The 22,797-nt window shown below is 48.5% G+C and overlaps 2 protein-coding genes across 5 annotated transcripts; one reads left to right on the top strand and one right to left on the bottom strand.

Annotated features, from left to right (window-relative positions):
* Positions 1-557: 557 nt before the first annotated feature.
* bcl7a (BAF chromatin remodeling complex subunit BCL7A) lies at positions 558-5,178 on the top strand. Its single transcript, XM_019892315.1, has 6 exons — positions 558-763; positions 2,117-2,198; positions 2,653-2,749; positions 2,835-2,984; positions 3,170-3,252; positions 3,331-5,178. Exons 1-6 carry the CDS (start codon positions 672-674, stop codon positions 3,397-3,399), a joined length of 573 nt encoding a protein of 190 aa, XP_019747874.1. The 5' UTR covers positions 558-671; the 3' UTR covers positions 3,400-5,178.
* On the bottom strand, positions 3,589-22,209 carry clip1b (CAP-GLY domain containing linker protein 1b). 4 transcript variants are annotated; one of them, XM_019892305.1, is made up of 21 exons: positions 22,058-22,209; positions 20,975-21,125; positions 20,240-20,778; positions 19,752-19,876; positions 19,212-19,413; positions 18,936-19,133; positions 18,470-18,573; positions 18,328-18,388; positions 17,270-17,374; positions 16,602-16,763; positions 16,427-16,522; positions 15,704-15,761; positions 15,391-15,476; positions 14,537-14,611; positions 11,041-11,123; positions 9,426-9,516; positions 9,180-9,345; positions 8,825-8,877; positions 8,633-8,745; positions 7,987-8,270; positions 3,589-3,677 (listed from the first exon to the last, which is right to left on the bottom strand). In XM_019892305.1, exons 2-20 carry the CDS (start codon positions 21,081-21,083, stop codon positions 8,036-8,038), a joined length of 2,661 nt encoding a protein of 886 aa, XP_019747864.1. In that variant the 5' UTR covers positions 21,084-21,125; positions 22,058-22,209; the 3' UTR covers positions 3,589-3,677; positions 7,987-8,035. The 4 variants fall into 4 exon arrangements, with proteins under 4 accessions (XP_019747864.1, XP_019747865.1, XP_019747863.1 ...); XM_019892306.1 differs by lacking the exon at positions 3,589-3,677 and adding an exon at positions 5,636-7,024; XM_019892304.1 differs by lacking the exon at positions 3,589-3,677 and having other exon boundaries at positions 5,772-8,270.
* Positions 22,210-22,797: the final 588 nt, after the last annotated feature.

Genomic DNA, 22,797 nt, shown 5'->3' on the forward strand with positions numbered 1-22,797 from the left:
TGGGATTGTCGCCGATGTATGACGTCACTATACACCCCGTGTCGTGGGGTGTCATAATCATGGCTTCGAACTACTGTCACTGCATGTTTTAATTTTTAGATTTTTGAGAAATAAAATGTGTTCAAGCAAAAAACAACAATAATATGTATTACTACTACTACTACTACTACTAGTACTATAATGCAAAAAAGTTCATAAAAAAAAGGGGGCGGTGGTTGCAACGTTTGCATGATGGCACCGGGTCCCCACTTTAAGGGATTTTTCACTCTTGCCGAGTTATCGGCTTTTTGCAGCCGCAACAGCGGCCTCTATCGGCCAAAGTCAGAAACGTTGGCTGGAAAAGACCCAATCATGCTTTTACGAACACGCGTAAGCCTCTCAAATTCAGTCTAAAGTCACCAGACAGCGATTTGTAGACTACGTGGGTGATAAATGTGAAACGTGGCCAGCAAATTGTCATTTTCATCCAAACTTTTTCGAGCGCAATTGGTACTGCTAGCATAGCCTGACTTGGTCCTGCTCGCCCCGCCCTTACCCATGTGCTCAACCCCAGGCGGCGCATGCGCACAGTGCCCTGCTCTCTCCACTGTTTGCATTGTGTCTGAACGGAACAGAGCCGGACCGGCGAGCCCGTCCTTCGAATATATACCCCCCCTCCCCTTAACGCTGCAATGTCGGGCAGGTCGGTCCGAGCGGAGACCCGGAGCAGGGCCAAGGATGACATCAAGCGAGTTATGGCCGCTATCGAGAAAGTACGAAAATGGTAAGAGGCGGTGGAGGGGAAGGCGGTGTGTTGAGGGGGGTGGGAGACAAAAAGCAGTCTCTGTGGTTATCTAACGAGAGAAAGCCGTGTTGCCGGGGCTGGGGGGGTGCGAATGGGGAACCTACTGAAATGAAACAATTAGGAGGCTTTTGACGATCGAGCTGGTTCGCGACGCGTGTGTGTACCAGCATAGGGGAGCTGTCGCCCGGCTGCGGAGCAGCTCCTCCTGCCCGCGCGGTGGAAACCAGGAGCCATTTCGAAATCAGTCACATGAAGCCGCCTGAAGCCGAACACACACGGCTTTGAACGCCCCGGAGAGCCGCGATGCTCGACCCGGCGACGTTTGAACGACTAAGTCCTCGACTACGAGCACTTTGAAGCTCTTTGGGGGGTCTTATACCAAGCGCCTTTTTTGGTCGAAGTGAGTAAGAGAACGAGGCTCCAGGGTGGCGGTGGGGGTGGGGTGCGGGAAGTCGGCTGCTGGGACGGGGCGGTGAATGGCTTGAAAAACAATGATTTCACTGAATTGCAATTAGTTCAAACTATCAGGTTTAATTAGCATTAACAGTTGGGTGTGTTAAATTGTCACCGCATGTTATGCGTGGTCGCAATGTAACTTGTGGCTTGAGCGCATTTCACCTGCGCCAACAGTTCATAAATAAATAAATACAACATCACTGTCATCACTATATCATGCTCAGTTAGAATTGACACTGAGTGCGTGAAATTAGCACAGCGCAAAATGCTTGCTAGATTGTATAGTACAATTGCATTGATAAACGCACATACCCCGGCCGGGTCAAAGGTTTCAACACAACGAAATTCTTGTGATTCATTAAAATTTGTTTTGAACAGCTTAATCAGCTTCGACAGTTAGTATGTGTGAATTTAGCTTGTCACTTAGTGTGTGCTAACTCGTGCTTGCTTGCTCACAATACTAATTGGACGCACAACACTGGGTCAAAACTTTGTAATATTACAGCTTACAGTTCAGTCATTTTTATTGTTATTTTATTATAACAGTTACACACCCAGTTGCCATTTACGCGGGTGTGTGAAATTAGCACAGCAGTAAACGCGTGCTAGTGCGGGTCGCCCAGTCGAAATACTGGTTGGAAGCATGACCCCTAAATATTTAGTTAACAGTGCATATCGTGAATGGAATAAAATGATCATTTCCCATTTTATGACGTCCTTATGACTTATTATGGTTATTTTTACCAAGAGATGGCGCTCTAAGCGCGGAGCAAAATGCACGATGGAAAACTTTATCGCATTAAACTGGACTTATTTAGAATTGCGCAGTTTTGAGAAGATGTACTGCTGCCATGCAATTCTGCTGTTTGTGTCCAGGGAGAAGAAATGGGTGACTGTGGGAGACACGTCCCTTCGTATCTACAAATGGGTGCCGGTGACGGAGCCCAAGTCGGATGACGTGAGTAGGATTGCAAAATTCGAGGAATTTACAAAGCTGGAAATTTTCCATGGGAATTACAACAAGTTAAGAAGGAATGTTAAAAAAAACAGAATGTTGGTTTTTAACACAGCTTGTACTGTGACATCGTCCTGGCTAAAATAACCAGATTTCATGCATGTACCTTGATTTAACAACAAAAAAATATGTGGGGAAGGAAAGAGAGATTTTGTATGGGTGTTTGCTGAGGACAAAACTTTTCTTTTATTTAAGCTTCATTATAATACATTGCCATTAAAATAGCTTCACTTTCCATTGAGAGTTTGCAGTTTGGAATATTTCCCATCCGAACATCCCGTTGGGATAGAAACGGGGTCATGGCTCAGTGGTAGCGTGGTCGTTTCCCAACCCAGAGGTCGGCGGTCTGATCTGTGTGTGACTTTGGATTGCTTTATTCATTCTTCTTGTCTTGAAGAAAAACAAGAACAAGAAGAAGGGCAAGGATGAGAAATACGGTTCCGAGTTGACCACCCCCGAGAACAGCTCCTCTCCCGGCATGATGGACATGCACGGTGGGCATCAAAAATGCTTCCCGTCCCGCATTTCACCACGGGTGGGGAAAAGAACGGTCAAATATTTCAATATTGTGCATTCCAGATGACAACAGCAACCAGAGCTCCATCGCTGACTCTTCGCCCGTCAAACAAGAAACAAGTTGTAGCACCAGCCCAGCACCAGAGTCTGCCGGAGCTTCTCAACGCGACAATAGCGACATCAAGACCGAGCAAAGTCCAGACGCTAAGAGGGGTGAGAGACTCACGCTAACGTGTCCCCGACAACAATTTGCCTTGGAGCGGTGAGGTTTAAAATTAAAAGCGCACGGTGTACCAAAAGGGCGCCCGCAAGGGGCTAAATGTTCACATTGTTGGCCCAAGCGGCTCGTGTTGGCATCGTTAGCCCACGTCTCGTTTCTGTTGCGGCCAACCTCTCAGGTAAGAACGCGGCGTCGGCGGAAGCGTCTGAGCGAAGCGCAAAGCGGGACCCCGAAAAAGACTCCAACGGCAAAGCCACTCAGGTAACCATGACAACAGGTCCGCTTGTACCCACAACAGACGACAGAGCCACCAATCGGTGTTTTGGGTTTGTCTCTCAGGATGTGGACCAAGAGGCCCCGCCCACAAAGAAGTGCAAAGTGGAGTCTCAGGACTTTGAGGAGAGTTAGTTTCCTCGATGCCTCCCCCTCCATTAACTCTATTAGGGCTAATGGACTCCCACAGACACCCCCCCCCCCCCTGTCCCAAAGGGGGAATCGACCCACCCCCTCCCCACCTCATCCTCCTTCTGTACACCACGGATGTTAGAAATCTGATGCCGCGCTTCCAATCCACCAACATGGAGCATCCGCCGGGATAGAGGAGGATTCCGGGGGAGGGGGGGGTGTGCCCGGATGGTCCCACTAGATTGATTTTAGGGTTTCTTTTCCTCAGGAGGGTCAACGCACTGTTACGAAAAATGGATCACAGGAGAAAAAAAAGTGCTGCTGTTAGTGGAAGTCTCTTCTCTCTCTCCATGGAGACAGTGTCCCGCTTTTTTACCCAAGGCGGCTTGTGGTGCCATCTTATTGGCTTTGCCTTAAAAATTAATTCCGGACAGACATCCTATAGGTTCAGTTAGCTTAGCACAAAGTCAGGAAGCAATATCAAGCCTTTCTGTCCTCCTTGTAGGATGAGAGGCTGGCAGTTGGTGGTGCCATCTTTTATTTTGCCTTAAACTTTATTCCATACAAAAAAATGAAAGGGGGCATGTCATCGTACACTACAGGTTCAGTTAATGTTGCATATTTTAGCATAAAGTCCGCAAGCATTTATTTTTGGGGGGTGAGGGAGGGGGTGGTTAATCCAGGAAGATTTGTCCTCTTTTAATTAGTGTACCTTAACCAGAAAATAGGAGTACAAATTGCGGCCTAATTAGCTTGATGCTAAATTTTCCATGTGGCGGTTGTAGCGTAGTTTAGCATAAAGTCCAGAAACATGAGAAAACCAGGAGATAGGAAAGACTGAGGTGCACCCTGCTGCTTGTGGGCTTGACTGTCCTCGCATTTTTAATGTCAACGACGCCCAGTAATGTTCGTGCATCTTAGCATCTTTTTTACAAAATATTCTAGGAACCCAACAAGGTTAGCATAGCTTGACGAAAAGTCTGAATGCAGGACGAAACCAGTAAATAGGATGACAAAACGAGGCGTGTTTGACTTGATGCTAAAGTCGCGGCCCTTTTTTTTAATGGACCTATCCAGGCAACCAACCAGGTTAGCATATTTTAGCATGAAATCAGAGGAAAATGGGAAATGAGATGACAAAGAGCCCTGTTTTGACACTACTGCGTTTGTTTTTTTATCATCACTGTCATCCCAACTCCCAATTAGGTTAGCGTGTCTTAGCATCCAGGAAAGGTAATGTCGGAAATAGGACAAAAAGCGATGCTAACTTCCAATTAGAAAATGTTTTCCATGAACATTTTGTTTTCTGGTGCTGTCTAATGGCTGGATCCGCATGGCTCGATGTGAACTTCCCGCAGGTAGCAGACTGGCTAGCCGGCTAGCTAACGGGTGCGCGCACATGGTCGGAGAGAAGAGACGCTGTTCGGAGGACGGATTAGCATATACCTCATTCCCAGTCCAGCCGCGCTGGAGTTTCCAATGCTATTCTCTATGACATTGACAGTGAAATGACTTAGCATTAATATTTGCGCTCATTTTTTTTCCCAACACTTTGTAGCTTTTCACCCGATTTGAGCCCAGGAGTCGCTTCCAAGTGTGTTCACAGTGTGAAATCTTGTACCTCTTTTGTTTCCTCTTCTCACACCTTCTGGACCAGTTTTGTTTGTTTCATTCTAGAACTTGTACAGATTTATGCTTTGTTTTGACTTATTTATTCCATCGGTAGTGCTTGGTTTTTATCGTCCAATGGTTTTGTTTCTTAATAAAACTCTCAAAATTTTGGACTCTGTTGTACTTCGCGCCACTTGCACCCCGCTGGAATTTTGAAAGCGGAGCCCCCGTAGCCAGTTTCATTCAGCAATGTGAAATTCGGTAAACTATCAATCATGAGTAGAGCCACAAAAAAAGTCTCATGGTGTCTTTTTTTTTTTTTTTTTAAATAAATCCCATTCACAAAACCAGTTTCACTTGGCAACATGAAATCAATGAAAAACTCAGCTGTGAAAGCCATAATGTTTTCAAAACCTGAAATTTAGAAGACATGTATACAATCGCGTAGACCCCCCCCCCAGAATTCTCAAGAGGACAAGCTTGGCAGTCTGCCATGTTGGTTCCTTGTGGCTGTTTGTAGGTACAATTCCCAATTTCCAGAGGTCCTTTAAAACGAACCTTTCCTCAAGATTTTGTCCCAACGTCATAGCGGTTTTTTTTTTGTTTTTTTTTCGACAAACGAGCAATGTTAAACTGGGAAAAAAAGTGTCTTTTTAATGACAAATTTTGGTGACTTTGCAAAAAACAAGCAAGATGGTACCACACTTGGAAGTCACAACCCTTTCTTCATTCTCAATATTAAAAAAAAAAAAAAAAAAGCTGGGTCGGTGAAAGCGTGGACTTGCTGCTTGTATTGGACTGTTAAAAGTACAGATAGAGTACATAGAAAAAGGGACATTTGACAAACACATCCGGAGACGCCCGCGACATATAAAACATGAATGCATCACGTACCAAGTGCACAAGTTTTTGTTTTCTATACAATAAATGGGAGGGCATCTTATAAACAGAGCAGAAAAATAAGCGTTTTGTACACTTGAGCTGCATGATGGCAGTGTGCGCACATTGGTCACACAAGAAGCTTCTGATCTGTATTATATACTTTTTTTTCTTTTCAAAACGCGAGTCACATTGTACGCGCGGAGATTCAGTAAGATCCACCAAAAGTTGTGCTTCCCCATGACATTGATATGTTGAAGAAATTCTGTTTGTGTTAGCATGAGGGCGGTGCCAAGCAAGCTGTTTCGCTTTATGAAAATGCTCAATGAATTGATTCCCTCTTTCCCATCCCAGCCTTTGAATTACATTAACGTAACAAACGAGCCAGTCTTTACGCTAAAGCTAAAACAAAAGAACAGCTTCATACAGTGATCATTACAAACACGATCATCTGAAAGTGATTACGTTTGAAAACCATTCTTCCAACACGCAAAAAAAAAAAAAAAAAAGCAACATATTTGTCAATAATGGTTGCAAACACCGCATTGACGCCGTTATTCATGGTTAAAGTGAACAGTGCAAAGACGGCAAGTTTGCAGAGCTGCTACAGTAAGAACGGAATCGTGCTTGCTCGCTTACATCGCTGAGGCCATCCGCGAATATCAGGGGTAAAAAAAACACAACAACTGGAAACAAAGATTAATCACAAGGAAAACATGATTAATTATTAAAAGTGTCGACGCTAAAATGTGTTTTAAGAGCAAAAATGTCTTCACATGGCATCCAACCATTATGCGAACCACTTAGTCCTCACGAGGGTCGTGCCGGAGCCTAACCCAGCCGTTTTTGGGCAGCAGGCAGGAGACACCATGAAACGGTTGCCAGCCAATTGCATCGCACAGATAGACCAACAATCATCTGCGCGCACACTCACACCTTCGGGACAATTTCGAGTGTTCCATTAAGCTGCCATGCATGTTTTTGGAATGCGCGAGGAAACGGGGGTACCCGGAGAAAAGCCACGAGGGCACGGGGAGAACATGCAAACTCCACACAGGAAGGCCGGAGCCCGGAATCGAACTTCTGGACCTCGGCACTGTGAGGCAGACGTGCTCTCCAGGTGATCACCGGGCCTCCTCTTAGCATAGTAGGGACAATTTTTATTTTTTATTTTTTTTTTAAAAGTGTAACGTTTGTGAAAGCAGAACAGTCTAGTGGAGTCTGAAAATAAAACAGTAACATCACGGACATTCCTAACACGTCGGATTCATGGATATGCTTTGCTGCAGAAAATGTCTTTTTTGGGGGGGGCAGGGGGTGTCAAAACATTTTAGGGGATTCTAGAATGTGCTGTCGATGCTAATTCAACTAGGAAATGACGCAACAGGACGTACGGTTATGGAATTGCATAAAAACGTGAACTGGTTTGTTTATTCTTCAAAGACAAACTTATCCTGGAGATTTTGTTTGATTTTGACCAAATTTGAACTACGTTAGAGCATGTAGGTGAGGCCAAATTACAAAATATTGGCGTTTTCATCAGTGCCTTATACCGGGAACATGTTTGTGTAAATTCAGACTTTGAGCACACAATATTTGGTAGCCATGTCTATTAAGAGTAGACCACCAAAAAAAAAAAAAAAAAAAACTCACAATGGCATGCCTGAAAAGACATGGGGCGTCACCCATTTTAGGTTCATTCCGGCTGTTACGTGGGGTCGTTAATAGTGAGTCCTGGGGCTTTTGTCCAACCGCGACCAAATTTGAACCTCTTCTACCAGACAGATGAACGACACCAAATATAAATTATATATATATATTTTTTGTCAACGCATGTGGGTGGAGCACAGAGCCGAAAAGGTACAAGGAGCATGGCGTTTTGGTTTGAAGCAGACATTTTTGAGCCATTTTGGCCGTTTTCATGGGTCCTTCAAAGAGAAACTCCACCTCGATTTTGATCCAAGCGCGACCAAATTTGAACCTCGCCATCGAGACAGTTTTGAGTTTTCATGTCCGATGACATCAAACATGAGGTGACCCGATTGGTTGGGCGGCTCAAAAGGAACGTTTGCTCCCGAACGGCCGCGGTCAACTACTTACGTCGGTGGCCGAATATCGGGAGCGGTGAGGTTTTGCATCCGAGAAAGGTCTAGAAGGTGCGATCGTCGCTGCAGGACTCAGTGGTGTGGTCAAAGACCTCGCAGATTTTGCAGTACGGCCGCTCACTGTCACGGTGGCCGCGGTAGCTGGAGTGCGGCACGGCGTCGGGACTCTGCGCCTGCGTGGGGCAGTCCTCCGTGTCGTGCAGGTCGAAGCGGTCACAGATGTCGCAGAAGGGACGCAGCGTAGCTTTTTTGTCATGCTTGGACTCCGCCGGCTCCACACTGACCAAATGAGGGGAACATTTTTCTCAGTCCGTTTGTACGCAACGAACGGGCCAACTACAACAAATGCGCGATTTAATCCGGGTAAAGAACAAGAAAGTCCAAAAATACATCGAAACGTATATCGATATCTACAGATCCTTTTCATGCGTTTCAATTGGCCAAAAGTGCCCGAGTGGTAAATTTTTAGAGATCGAATGTCAGGCCGAGGCCGCTGTCACATCTCGGATGGTGGCACGAATCCGGAGTAGCTGCAGAAAACCCACGCGAGCAAGTTTGGAACCGCAAACGGCAGAACTGCGATGCGTGCCGTCCACCGGTGCACCACGCTGCCCGTAGATGATTTCGATGTGCGCTCTTACCCGTCTGCGGCGTCGTTGCCGATGAACTCGGCCACGGCCAGCTTCTTCAGTTTGATCTTCAGCTCTTCGTTTTTGCGCTGCAGGTCGACGATGACGCTGTTCAGGAAGTTGATCTGACGGGAGAAACGTTTGGACAAACGTCGGCTTTGGTGACAACGGCGACGGCGGCATGCGGATGGGCGCCCGCCTCACCTGACCCTCGGCGAACTCCTTCTCCTCCTTAAGCTGCTCCAGAGCCTTGTCACCTGAAGGGGGCGGTGGCGAGTTAAGGAACAAAATCGACACGTGGTCGCTCCGACTCACGAAAATGACAGAGAAGGTCCCGCTCTCGTCTCCGGGTTCTAGTCCCAAGTGAAGGTCGAGTTCTTTGAGAAAATTCTGGTCCAAAGGTTGCTATTTATATTTGTATTCAAGTCAAGTCACATTTGATTTCGCCCTTCATCACAAACCGTCTCAAAGGCCTTCACATGCCCACAGTTGACAAGTATTCCCGACATCCCCTGACCTTAACTCCGAGGAGGGCGAAGAAAACTCAAACTCTGGTCACCTGAAAGAGCCTCCTCCCGCTCGCCGTCCTCCGAGGTCGACCGTCTCAGGAGCCTTTGCTCCAGGTCGCGGACGCGCTCCCGCAGCTGAGCCTTGTCGTGCTCCAGTGTGGCCACGGCCGAACGCAGCGTCTCGGCCACGGCGTTCTGGCCCCGCAACGCCGCCACCTGACGGGAGAAAAGCGGAGTAGACGCCACGATGAAGAGCAAGGAGGATCGATGGCGGGGTCCTTCTTCTGGCCAAGCACCTCGTTCCGCAGCGTCTGCAGCTCGCGGTCTTTGTCGTTGGCAACCGCGTCCGGGGATTCCTGGGCACCAGAGTCCTCAGTGGGCATCTTTCTGCACAAAAAAACAAAACAAACAAAAAGAAAAAAAACTGACTTTACACATATTCCCATTTTTGATGAAGACGAACGAACGTCTCGATGGTGATTCATATTGATGGCTCCGTTTACATTCAAAACTCGTATTGAGAGTCGTTTTTATATAAGCTTGAATTGAATCGAACTTTGGAAGATTTAATTGATATTTTGATGTTTGATTCATGTTTGTCACTGCTTGAGGAGTACGTGTCACATTTGAATTCGTATCAACGTCAGATGGATTCCTATGCATCTATGATATGAAGCGCTTTTTCCTCAAGAGGGCGGCGGGCGTCTTCGGGCAGTAGGCGGCGGACACCCGCAACTGGTCGCCAGCCAAACGCAGGGCACACATCGACAAACAACAAACATTCACACCTCTGGACAATTTCCAGTGTTCCGTCAACCTGCCATGCAAGTTTTTGGAACGTGGGAGGAAAGCCGCATACCCGGAGAAAAGCCACCCAGGCACGAGGAGAACATGCATCCTGTAATCAATTATGTTTGTCCTGAAACGATCCTAGCATAGCTTGGAGACATGTCAACAACAAAAACGAGAGCAACTTCACTGCCTTGTCAGTCTTCATTGGAACAAACATCTGAGCTGCGAAGCTAACAGATGTTCTCGCTCTACAAAGCCACACGCACGCGCACACACCGTGATGTCATTGCTGGAGCCAGGCGGCGCAAGGAGGACAGCAATTACATAACACCGGCAGAGTGATGGGCGGAAGCGGGAAGTGTTTTGTTTTGTGTGTGTGTGTGTGTGTGTGTGTGTGTGTGTGTGTGTGTGTGTGTGTGTGTGTGATGATAGCTCAGCCAATTACATGCATCCGCAGCTGACATATCACGGTGGGGAGGGGGCGTGTACCATGCAAAAACACCCGCGCACATGCGCAGACATTCTAAAAATAAATGTGAACATCGGGCAGAAGCTCACCAGAAAAACAACACGCATCATCTGCTACTTTGAATAATTACGGCATCTTTCCTCCAAAGGGAGCCTCTGCTCCATTCGACGCCATGTCTCAATTCATCGGGAGGTGTGTCGTCCATGCCAATAAATGAACGCATCACCTGCAACATGAATAACTATTTTTCACTACCGCAAGAAAAAGAGGCAGAGAGGTTCCCCAACTAAGTTGCAGTAGGATGCGTTGTTCTCACAGGCAGGCGGATTATGCGCCCGCGTCTTCTCTTTGCTCCTTCAAAGTGAGGTTCTACGATGAATCATCAACCCGTTTCTTCGTCGCAAGAAAGACAGAACAGGACTTAATCAACACTTGAAAATATGTGAATGTCTAATGCATTCAGGCAGATGGGAGGGATCAAACTATGCCATATATTTTAGAAACTATCAGATGTTATGATGCTTTTTTTTTTTAATATGGCCTCTCAATGTTGCAGATTGTCCCCGTTTGATTGTTTGAACATATGACAAGAACAAAAAAAAACAAAGAATGCCTCCGAAGACGCACAGCATATCATGAATGCGACTTACGACTCATGGATGTGGTGTTGCTGCTCCCGAGCGAGACTTAGCTCCTCCTGGTATTTGCAATTCTGCTGCTTCAGTGTGTCCACCTGCACACACAAACACGCGTGAAGGTCGGAAAAGCGAATACGTCATGAATAAACCGTTCACGACAAGCGGCGGCAGCGGCAGAGGGTCGCAGGACAACAGGGAAGCAACACTTACATGTACCGGCGAACGCATATGAACGACTGCAACACTCCAAACGTGGCTAAAAATAAACTTTCAAACACGCGCGGCAGGAGTCAATAATTTATTAGAACTTTCACATTCGCGATGACGCCGTGTCAAACACGTGCGCTTTGCTTGGAAACATGAAATGCGGTAGCCGTGCGCATCAAGCGCAGACCTGCGAAAAAGGAACCAGGAAGTCTGCCGTTTCGGTTCAAGGAGCTCATTTTGGATCTTGTCGTGCCATCCAGAATTTGAGAAAGAATTGGAGCCCTTGGCATCCCTCTAAAGGACAGTGGCGACTGTGAGTCCCAACTTGTCCCAATGTGCGGTAAAGGTAACCATTTAAAAACAAATGTCCCGTGAGCAAATAAGTGTCTGCGTATCACGGGGTTATTCCGGTTGCAACATTTCTGCACGATGAGCTGCTGACAGAGTTGTGGAGGTCTTGAGAGGTGAGTCACTATGTGTGAAAGAGGCAACGAGTCGTACCTGGTAGCAAGGCGAGTACACGCCTCCGGAGTAAGCGTGACGCAGCGACGCAACGTCCATACCTGCGTGGTAGCTCCCCCTGCTACGCTGGCATCGATAAAGTGCTTACCCCCTACTAGCACCGCCAATACTCTACAAGCGATTGTGAGGAAGACAGAACAGCCTTTTACTCCATCTCTCGCTCTCTCTCTCTCTCTCTCTCTCTCTCTCTCTCTCTCTCTCTCTCTCTCTCTGGTTTCAATTATGTAAGCAGGACTAAGACCCGCCCCCCCCATCCCCCCGCCGCTGCAGCTTTTAGTTTTCACGCCGGCGACGGCAAGCATCACGCATCAGGCCGGAAGCATCAGCTGATGTTGCCGCTCGTCGTGAACACTGAACGTCACTTGAAATCAAAGAACATTCGGACTTTGGCAGCACAGCAAGTAGCGGTGAGCGTGCCTGCCTCACGGTTTCAAGGTTTGGCTTCAAATCTCGTCTCACATATCAACAACGGAGCGACAAAAGTATTCTCTATCCTGGCTGCTCGTCAAACGGTCTCGGATATAAGATTTTTGCTGTACCGCAGAAGGTTATCAGTGACTAGAACGGATTGCGGCATCGGAAATACAGTCGGTGCGCCTGATAATTGGTGCACTAATTACCGGTAAATGCAAACCAAAATCGACGAAATTCTTACATTTTTGGTTTCTTAAACTGCTTCTCGCTTTTGCGATCGCTTTCCCACCCCTACTCGAATGTACACACAGCCATGAATGGAAATGATAACAGCCACACAAAGACTCTCACTTTGACTTTGGGGTCTTCGTGGGGACTGTTTTAAATCTCGACTATGTCTCCTTTCAAATGTCACTCGGCTCCGATTTTCCCCAAGCACAGCGAGTGGAGGTCGAGGACGGCAACGGTTTAACCACCTGAAGGGATTATTTCTCTTTCGATTAGTCAGCGTTGTCACATGAGGTGTGCCGCGTGAGGATTACATCATCACACCTCACACAGATTTGAGAGCGTCATCGCGAGTGCGCTGGGCCGCTTTTAAAATGTGCGGCGTGACTTCCTGTGGGCAGGGGAGCCAACGCGTTCTAACCTGCGTCTCCAGCGCCTTCTTCTCATCGGTCAGCTTCTCCACGGACAGCAAAGTCCCCTCGGACGTCTCGATGGCCTGCGTCGACAAGATGGGAAGCATGTGACTTATTACCGCTGCGTCAGCCGCCCGAGAGCATGAAATAATACGTTTGATGCTCTGCGTTCACCAGAGCGTGCATGGGAACGCAGAGTACGCCGGCCCCTGGGGGTGAAGGTGCTCCATTTAAAGCGAGGCTCGCCAACCGCAGATCCCGTTTGGGAACAGGCCGCCAAACACGTGCGCTTTGCTTGGAAACATGAAATGCGGTAGCCGTGCGCATCAAGCGCAGACCTGCGAAAAAGGAACCAGGAAGTCTGCCGTTTCGGTTCAAGGAGCTCATTTTGGATCTTGTCGTGCCATCCAGAATTTGAGAAAGAATTGGAGCCCTTGGCATCCCTCTAAAGGACAGTGGCGACTGTGAGTCCCAACTTGTCCCAATGTGCGGTAAAGGTAACCATTTAAAAACAAATGTCCCGTGAGCAAATAAGTGTCTGCGTATCACGGGGTTATTCCGGTTGCAACATTTCTGCACGATGAGCTGCTGACAGAGTTGTGGAGGTCTTGAGAGGTGAGTCACTATGTGTGAAAGAGGCAACGAGTCGTACCTGGTAGCAAGGCGAGTACACGCCTCCGGAGTAAGCGTGACGCAGCGACGCAACGTCCATACCTGCGTGGTAGCTCCCCCTGCTACGCTGGCATCGATAAAGTGCTTACCCCCTACTAGCACCGCCAATACTCTACAAGCGATTGTGAGGGTTTTCTCCCTCTCTCTCTCTCTCTCTCTCTCTCTCTCTCTCTCTCTCTCTCTCTCTCTCTCTCTCTCTCTGGTTTCAATTATGTAAGCAGGACTAAGACCCGCCCCCCCCATCCCCCCGCCGCTGCAGCTTTTAGTTTTCACGCCGGCGACGGCAAGCATCACGCATCAGGCCGGAAGCATCAGCTGATGTTGCCGCTCGTCGTGAACACTGAACGTCACTTGAAATCAAAGAACATTCGGACTTTGGCAGCACAGCAAGTAGCGGTGAGCGTGCCTGCCTCACGGTTTCAAGGTTTGGCTTCAAATCTCGTCTCACATATCAACAACGGAGCGACAAAAGTATTCTCTATCCTGGCTGCTCGTCAAACGGTCTCGGATATAAGATTTTTGCTGTACCGCAGAAGGTTATCAGTGACTAGAACGGATTGCGGCATCGGAAATACAGTCGGTGCGCCTGATAATTGGTGCACTAATTACCGGTAAATGCAAACCAAAATCGACGAAATTCTTACATTTTTGGTTTCTTAAACTGCTTCTCGCTTTTGCGATCGCTTTCCCACCCCTACTCGAATGTACACACAGCCATGAATGGAAATGATAACAGCCACACAAAGACTCTCACTTTGACTTTGGGGTCTTCGTGGGGACTGTTTTAAATCTCGACTATGTCTCCTTTCAAATGTCACTCGGCTCCGATTTTCCCCAAGCACAGCGAGTGGAGGTCGAGGACGGCAACGGTTTAACCACCTGAAGGGATTATTTCTCTTTCGATTAGTCAGCGTTGTCACATGAGGTGTGCCGCGTGAGGATTACATCATCACACCTCACACAGATTTGAGAGCGTCATCGCGAGTGCGCTGGGCCGCTTTTAAAATGTGCGGCGTGACTTCCTGTGGGCAGGGGAGCCAACGCGTTCTAACCTGCGTCTCCAGCGCCTTCTTCTCATCGGTCAGCTTCTCCACGGACAGCAAAGTCCCCTCGGACGTCTCGATGGCCTGCGTCGACAAGATGGGAAGCATGTGACTTATTACCGCTGCGTCAGCCGCCCGAGAGCATGAAATAATACGTTTGATGCTCTGCGTTCACCAGAGCGTGCATGGGAACGCAGAGTACGCCGGCCCCTGGGGGTGAAGGTGCTCCATTTAAAGCGAGGCTCGCCAACCGCAGATCCCGTTTGGGAACAGGCCGCAGAGGGAGTAAACCAAAGACATTTTAGGGCTGGAACTAATCGATATCTAGCATCGATCCATCCGCGGACCATTTTGTGGATGAATCAATCAAACTACATTTTAATGTCTATCCCTCGATTCAAAAGACAGGACGTCATTTCAAATCGACTGTGCAGGAAATGGACAAGCGTAAAGGAATTATGATTCCGTTACTTTCATGGTTTGGTCCTCATGTCGGGGAAAAAAAAAACTGAATAAATGCTAAACATTGTTTTCCAAAGTAAAAGCAAATGCTTTGTTTTGATTTGACACAAAGATATTCTGTCTGCTTTCATGGAGAATCGGAGAATATTTACTGGTGAGGAGACGAAATTCTGAAAATGATGAGCAAAAATAATTAGCGATGAATTGGATTATGGATTAGTTGTTGATGCACCGGTGCACAACTTGCACGTCTCATACATTTTTGCCGATTTCACAGTCTGAAAGACGTTTGATTTGGAAACTTAAGAGTTCATAATGTCGCAAAGCTTCAAATGCCAATGAGAGCAGGGATTATTCCGATGGGACATCGTGCCGGAGTGCAATTCAATGTCAACGTTAACCTGAGACAGCCGAGCCTTGAGGTCCTCTTCCCGGCAACGACTCGCCTCTTTCAGCTCCTGCAAGTCCTTCTTCCGCTGCTCCAATTCTGACAAACAGCAGGCGACACGTAGGATAGGGTCAGTGATGGCAACGCTGACGCTCAAGCGGCGAGTGAGGTGACACATGAGGTGGAGGGTAAGGCAGGTCACCGGGCAGGTTCGGAAGAAAGCCAAGGGAGAGGTGGGACAGCAAGTAAGGTGACATGACAGGTTCCGAAGGAAATGAGGTGACGAGAAGTGAGGCGGTTGAGGTGAAGTGAGGCGCGCCGTTTACCTTGCGTGGCCTTCGTCAGCTTGCCGCTCTCTTGCTCAGCCCGCTGCAGCTGTAGTCTCTGCAGAGGAGAAAGACACAAGAAGCGTTCTTGTCCTTTGACTCCATCGGGCAGGAATGAGCTTCGTGAAGCAAATGCCTCCTAATGAGGCCACTTCAACAATGCCCTCGAGTCCAAAGAAATGCAGACAACTGCGTATGCTGTAAATGCGCTCGCACGTCCTGTCTTGACTGAACTTGAACAAAACGTGACATCGTTTGCGGGCAGGATAACATGTTTGTTTGAAGAGGTCAGACTAATCCCCGGGCAGTCAGCAGTATAGCAGAAAACCCTGAGCCATCACTCCCCCTCCTCCCAAAAGGTGGTTAGGAATTTGTACGATAACAATAAAAAAATTAAGTGGTCGCTCTTTCTCCTTCGCACTCGCTGAAATTACCCACGGTCAAGACCTCCAACGTTTGCGAGACGGAACTTTTAAATAGCACCTGAGCAGATCAAAAACATCGACGTGCAGCAAAGGCACTCGATGACTTGCGCTAACAACCCAGACAAAACTTGGCTCCTCCCCACCGCTTAAAGAGGTTCGACAGCGGAGAGGTAACACTCGAACATACTTCCTTGACACCAATTATTTTGGTCCTATTTGCTAGTTGTAAGTAGGATGACTTCGGCGCAATCCCACTGGACAGTTAGTGGCAACGTATTTTACACTGTTCTTCTCCTACCAAGCTGCTCAGCTGCTGTTGCAACAAGTCCTTCTCGTCCCGAACGGACCGAAGCGCCTTGTCTTGACTCTCCAGGTCCACGCTCAGCTCGCTGATCTGCGACAGACAAGACGGAGGCCCGTGTATTGACATCTGAGGAATTCCGGTTGCGTTTGACCAAGGAGCCAGAAGCGACCTTCTTCTCCTGGGACTGGGCTTGGGCCTTCAGGCTGGCTAGCTGCTGCTGGGAGAGCGACGCCGCGTCCTCCTTTTGAAGCGACGCCCGTAGACGCAGCTGCAGGTCCGACACCTCCCGCTCCAGCTCCATGATGCGTGAACGCTCCGACACCGTGGCCACCTGCACGGCAAGGAGGAGAACGAGTCCTGTTGTACACCGCCCGGCTGGATGTCAGCGATCTGCTCGCGCTAGCGGTGGCTACTGTTGAGTGGTGAAAACGGAAGTAGGAAGAGTCACAATGAAACCTCGCTTTTGGTGATGATTCCGTTTCAAAAAGTCTGACGAACACGGAATTCTACAAAAATGCAAGCTCGATTTCCCTTAGGAAAGAATCACCCTGCTGTGCACCCTGCTGTGCTGTCCAAGGTTTTTGCTATGGAACAGGGTGTTGAAGTTGAGTTCGCATTTAAGTTGGGACAGAGGCAGGACAGCGTGTGATTCACTCGGCACCGGCTAAAAGGCAAAAGTGGATGCTGGAGCATCAGTTCCAGCTCCGACGTGCTCATTTTGCTGGAGTGAAATAGGAATCGGCGACCCAACTGAGCTTCAGTGTCTGTAAAGGCGGTGTGTTTTTTTTTTTTTTTAACTCTAGCTCGGGCACCCGGTGGCCATTTTCAGATTTTTACCCTGGCGTCCTCTAAATCCCGCTGGAGTTTGTCGGCTTTGGTCTTTTCAAAGAGCAGGCTCTGCTCAAGCTCCTTAATGCAGGCGTGCTCCAGGCGGATCTGCGTCTGTTAGTGCGAGAGAGAGAGAGAGAGAGAAGCCAAAAAGCGGCTGACGTGCATACTTGAGGCCACATACAAGCAGCGCAGAGAGGAAGCACACTCGGTCAGACAATCAAACGCTGCGACAGTGTGACATCAACAAGCCGTGTGCCAGCGGCTCATTTAGCACCGATGAGAGAAGACAAAAGAGAAGAGCGTCCGGGTAGTTGACGGTAAGGCGGCAAAAGTGAGGTGACGGGTTAAGTTGACAGGTCTGTGGGTAGATGAGGTGAGGTGAAAGGTTAGGTTGTTAAGGACACGTCACAGGTGAAGTGACGGCTAAGTTGACGACTCAAGGGCCGGGTAAGTTGCCAGAGGAGGCGATGTTGGGAAGGTGAAAGGAGTAAGTAAGGTGGCAGCGGGTGAGGGGACACGAGGTGGCGGGTGAGTTTGCTCAGTAAAGCGTACGGCGGCGATGGCAGTTGAGGTGAGAGGTGAGATAATATGGAAAATGAAGGCCGAGGTTGAGAGGTGACCAAAGACTGCGCCCGCCTTGGTCTCTTCTCGTCGCTGCTAAATCGGCTTTGAAAAGACAGAGAGGTGACAAGAGGAAGACGTACAACGCTCTCCGCGCATGGGAATGAAGCAGGAATGAATGGACAGTTAAAAAGTTGGAGGTGGACTGTCACGGAATGCAAAAAGAAAAAAAAAAAATGGCAAAGTCCAAATTTGGCATTTTCGGCACGGTCACCTAGGTTGCCAGCAGTTGATAGCTTCGTGGCCGTGTGTTGCGTTTATTTGGAGGGGGCGGTACATGAACCCTGTTCTAAGAGTTTGGCGTGGAAGAAGAAGCCCATGGAACAGCTGCGACAATGAAGATTCGCCGACAGTCATCTTGAGGTGGATTCAAGTTTTATGAATCGGGAGTTTTTGAACGGGGCTTTGTGAAAAACAGACCAATTATGTAAGCATCAAGTTACCTCCAGGTCGCCTTTGGTGATGCACGCCTCCTCCACGCGAAACTGCAGGTCTTCAACTTTCCTGCCACGGGAGGACAAAAATAGTCCAGAAGACTTTCGTGAGCAGAAAAGTTTGAAGCGACGTCAGGCTCGGGCGCCTTACCTTCTCTCCTCCTCCAGCTGGTTGAGCAGCTCCACTTTATCCCGGTCGGCCGCTTCCACCATCGACCTCAGCTGGTCCAGCTTGGCCTCTGTCTCCACGGCGTACTGACACACGCACGCGCATATTTAGCAAGTGGTTCATTTTCTCATGTCAAGTTGTCAGAGTCGGCAAAGTTAGTACGCGGTGCACTCAACTGGGAGCACTGTCACTTCACAAAAATGTGACTCGGGTAAAAGTGAAAAGTAGTCCCGTAAGTAATTATTTGAGCAAGTACTCGTTGGAAAAAAACCTGAGTAACAAGGAATAATTTCAGATTTATTTCTTTTCCTCAGTGAATGAACATCTAAGTGCCAAAAATATCAAATGAACATATTGCCCAACAAGATGACTTTACGAAAACAATGAGCAAATGTCAATAAGATAAAATCCACTCTTTGTAATGTTTGGAGGCGTTGGCGTCACACACCTGATCGCGGCCCTTCCTGAGCAGGGCGAGCTCCTGTTGCACCTCGCCGGCGTGGCTGGTAGCCTTGGCCACCTCGCAGCGCTCCAGGTCGCGCTCGGCCAGCAGCTGCTCGATGTGCTGCTGCTTCTCCTTCAAGGCCTCCTGCAGGGCTGTGGTACCTGAGATTTTGCGGGCGTATCTGGCCGACGTCTCTGTCAACTGAGCAAAGGAAGAGGAACAAAAATGACATGAAGTAAAAATTCTCCTTGAAACGATGCCTAAATGCCACTGCCTCACCAGTCCCGCTCGGCTGGGTTTGCCGCTGACGGAGGAGGCGGTGGAGCTGATGGAGCTGATGGAGGAGGCGCTCGGGCTCTTCTTGAGGAGGGACCTCCGGCGCGAGCTCCTCGCTTTGGTCGGCGTGGTGCACGGGAAGCCGATACGCGTCACCTTGTGGACGGGGGCGAAGAGGCCGTACCGGGGCATACACTGAAAGTACCTGAGCGGGTTGGGGGAAGGACACCCAACACAATTAGGATATTTGCATGATGCAATCATACGACGAGATTGAAAAACAGGAAATCAGGGAAACGGAAATTACCTATCTCATGTAAATGCTGAGTTTGTCTTTTGTTACCATGGTGACCAGGGGCGGCATTCGGGCCTTGTGACAATGAAAGGGCTACCCAATTTTGACTTTTCCAACGATTAAAAATAAATAAACAAATAAAGGCAACCGGAAACAAATCTGGTGACTTTTTGCGGCGTTATTGGAGACTTGACTGCAGCGTGCATGTGAAGTACAAGTGGATGCCGGTGAGCGGGTGCGCCGTGTACCTGGTGCCAGCGACCGCCCCGTCGTTCTTGCCCAGAGGCTCGTCCAGCTCCACGCCGCACCAATCCCCTTTGGCGAAATCCGTTTCACCCAAGAAGCGCACCACACCCGCCTTGGTCCCGCCCACCTGACCGCAACAGACATAACGTAACCTAATGGAAAATTCCATTTGCATTCCTGGCTCCAATCCATTCGTGCAGGCTGAAAAAGTCTAGTAGTAGTTTGCGACTTTCTGGAAGGGAAACTCATTACTGGTATGATAAAAATATGTTACAATACTCGACATTTAACTTTTTTTTTTTTTTTTTGTCTACAAATGGAAAAACAAAACTTCACTCATAAGACACAGTCATTCGACCAGTGCGCCCAGGTCAAAGAGCATACTACGAGTACACGGAACTTAATCAAATATACAGAAGAAATAATCAAACAGCTTTCAGTGGAGTTTAGACAGAAGAACTTAGCGGTTTATTGAGAATGCCGATCTTACCAGGACACGCTCTCCTCTCCTGAGCTCCCACTTGTTCCTTTTCATGGATTCCGTGTCAGACAGGTTGGACACCGTCTCAGTGGATTGGACTGTTCGGTTCAGCGTGCCGCTTAGCTTTCCGCCAGGTGAGACATTCCGCGAGTTTTCGATGGTTCCCGTTGATGGCGTCCCACCCGGCACGGTCTCGCTTCCCACTTGCGTGGGCTTCGCCTGCCCCCCGTTGGCTTCCTTCTCCAGCAGCGGGCTTCTGGTTAGCTTGGAGGGCCGCGTGAAAATGCCCTTGCCGTCGTCGCACTGGAAGTAGCGCACGCCCGCCACCGAGCCGTCGTTTTTGCCGATGGGTTCGTCCAGCACGATGCCCGCCCACTGACCCGGGGCAAACTGCGTGCCGCCCACGAACTGCACGTGGCCGGGCTTGTTGCCGTTAACCCATACCCGCTCCCCAGTCTGGAAGTCAGCGACGTCATCCTGAGCAGGGGAGGAAACGGCACCGCCACCGCTGGGGGGCTTCTCAGAAGTTGGAAGCAGCTTTGGAGTTCCTGCAATGGGAGTTTTCAAGATTTTTTTATGAGATTCATTCAGAGGAGCGGGTCTCAACTGTTGTCATCTGATCGCCCATGGTTCCCTCTTTTATTAATACTGTATTTATTGTTTCCACCGCGCAGAGAATATACGACTGTGAGTATTGTTGTACGCTCAACTAAATAGAACATTAATCCTCTCTTGGGTTCGTACCTGAGGAAGGGGTGGTCTTCATGGTCACTACAGGTGGACGGCATATTTTAGTGGGTGGCTTGAGCCCACTAACTTTGCCCGCTGTACTCATGGCTCCTGCTTTGTCCATCTTATGGGGGGGAGTCCTTCCCCACCATGTGATTGGCGGGACCTGAAATATGCGCATGTGTGTTTTCAGATGAAATAAAGGATCTTGCACACATCATCACACACAGCCTCTGTATGGAGTGAACCCCCGCCAATTCAAGATTCACATTCTCAAGAACTGTTCTTACTAATAATTAAGGTTTTAATTTCTGTCGCAAAACTATGTGATGATCTTTTGAATCAGGTGCGTTGAAGGAGCGAGACAAGTACAGCAGGTTGGATAAAGGCTCTCGAGGACCGGACTTGGGCACCCGTGTGCTAAAGTAACAATACTCTACCCACTTCTGACCTAGTGTGAACGTCGCTCACTGACATTAGCAACCCATACCTTTCTCTGCATCAATTTTTTCCCCCCCAGCAAACAGCGGTTGGTCCGGTCGGACTAGACGAGTACGTGACTGGTGAACCGCGAATATGCGGGAGTACGCTGCGGGAAAAGGGGAACTACTGTACATCAACAAATCTCTGCTCGCTGACCCCGCCCAGGCGGCGCACTCGCACCCAAACAACGAGCAGTCCCTCTGCCCTGTCAAATGGCCCTGATGTCAGCCTCCAACTACTTCTGACGAGTCCTAATTATGTTCCCATACGTCACCCATACACAAAACATAATCAAAAGGAATTTGTTGCGTTTATGTCGGGAGTCTTGTTGGACTGACTTTTAATAAGCCAGTCCACCGCCAAATATGCTTTTACGCAAAATGTGTCTTTTCACAATTAAAATGGCGTCCCAAAACGGCGACGTTTTAAACTCATTTCATGCTATTTTTAGCCCCTTTCATGTCCGTGTAATTCCCGAACTAGCTAGCAACAGATTAGCGATAGAACGGCGTAAACCAACAGGGGACGGCTTGAACAGAAATGACAGCGTGTCGCCGCTTTTAACGTGACAGTTACGTCAAAGATGGACGCGTGTGTGTGGCCGTGGACGCTTACTTGCTGCCGGCCGGAGTGGATGCTGCCTAGTACCGTTACAGGACATGTTTTTCCAGGCAGCCAGTCTTTTCCCTCTCCTCCTTTTCCTCCTGAGGTTCGATGCCGCCTAGTGTGACGTCACCGGCAGACTTCACGTCGCCTTCAGGAACCTCGCTGGAAGCTCGGTCATCTGGCAACGGCAAAATCGGAGCCCAAATTCGGCGTGATGTGGAAAACCCGATTTATTCTCGCGATATCCATCTTGGGGACGCGCACTTGTCCGCTCTTTGTCGTCCCTGAAAGACAACTCATCGCACTCGTAGAGGGGCAGTCTAAAACGCGGAGTGTCAAAAAAAAAAAAAAGTGGCCTAATGTCAACTATCACCATAAAAATTCACGTGCACATTTTACCCTGTGCCCACATCAATGTCTGAAAATATCAAAACGATCACACCAATAGTTGATTGTCGGGACATTACCATCATCCTCCCAATGGGTGCGCACTCAAGCATAATGTCGGTTCATGAGGAAAATCAAAATCTTCATGGGATTGTTTTGATATTTTCAGAGATTGCTGTGGGCATAGGTAGAGATTTGCACATTAGTTTTTTACATGCACATTGAAGATGGCCCGACAGGGTATTGCCCTGAGCACAAAAGACAAAGAATCAGAGATATTGTGCAAACAGAGGATAGGCTTAAAATAATAAATAAATCTGTGAATAGTAATTTTCATAAAAATAGGAAATATGCAGGGGACA

This window comes from Hippocampus comes, unplaced genomic scaffold, assembly GCF_001891065.2.
Source record: "Hippocampus comes isolate QL1 unplaced genomic scaffold, H_comes_QL1_v1.1 scaffold145, whole genome shotgun sequence".
In the NCBI taxonomy this organism is placed as follows: Eukaryota; Metazoa; Chordata; class Actinopteri; order Syngnathiformes; family Syngnathidae; genus Hippocampus; species Hippocampus comes.

What these genes read in the sequence shown, in the direction of transcription:
- bcl7a (XM_019892315.1), top strand. Translation starts at nt 672, where the DNA reads ATGTCGGGCAGGTCGGTCCGAGCGGAGACCCGGAGCAGGGCCAAGGAT. An exon ending in CGGAGCCCAAGTCGGATGAC is followed by an intron (nt 2,199 to 2,652) that starts GTGAGTAGGATT and finishes CTTGTCTTGAAG; the next exon opens with AAAAACAAGAACAAGAAGAA. An exon ending in CCAACGGCAAAGCCACTCAG is followed by an intron (nt 3,253 to 3,330) that starts GTAACCATGACA and finishes TTTGTCTCTCAG; the next exon opens with GATGTGGACCAAGAGGCCCC.
- clip1b (XM_019892305.1), bottom strand. Translation starts at nt 21,083, where the DNA reads ATGGACAAAGCAGGAGCCATGAGTACAGCGGGCAAAGTTAGTGGGCTC. An exon ending in GCGGGAGGAGGCTCTTTCAG is followed by an intron (nt 8,878 to 9,179) that starts GTGACCAGAGTT and finishes CGCCCCCTTCAG; the next exon opens with GTGACAAGGCTCTGGAGCAG. An exon ending in GGCAACGACGCCGCAGACGG is followed by an intron (nt 8,271 to 8,632) that starts GTAAGAGCGCAC and finishes TCATTTGGTCAG; the next exon opens with TGTGGAGCCGGCGGAGTCCA.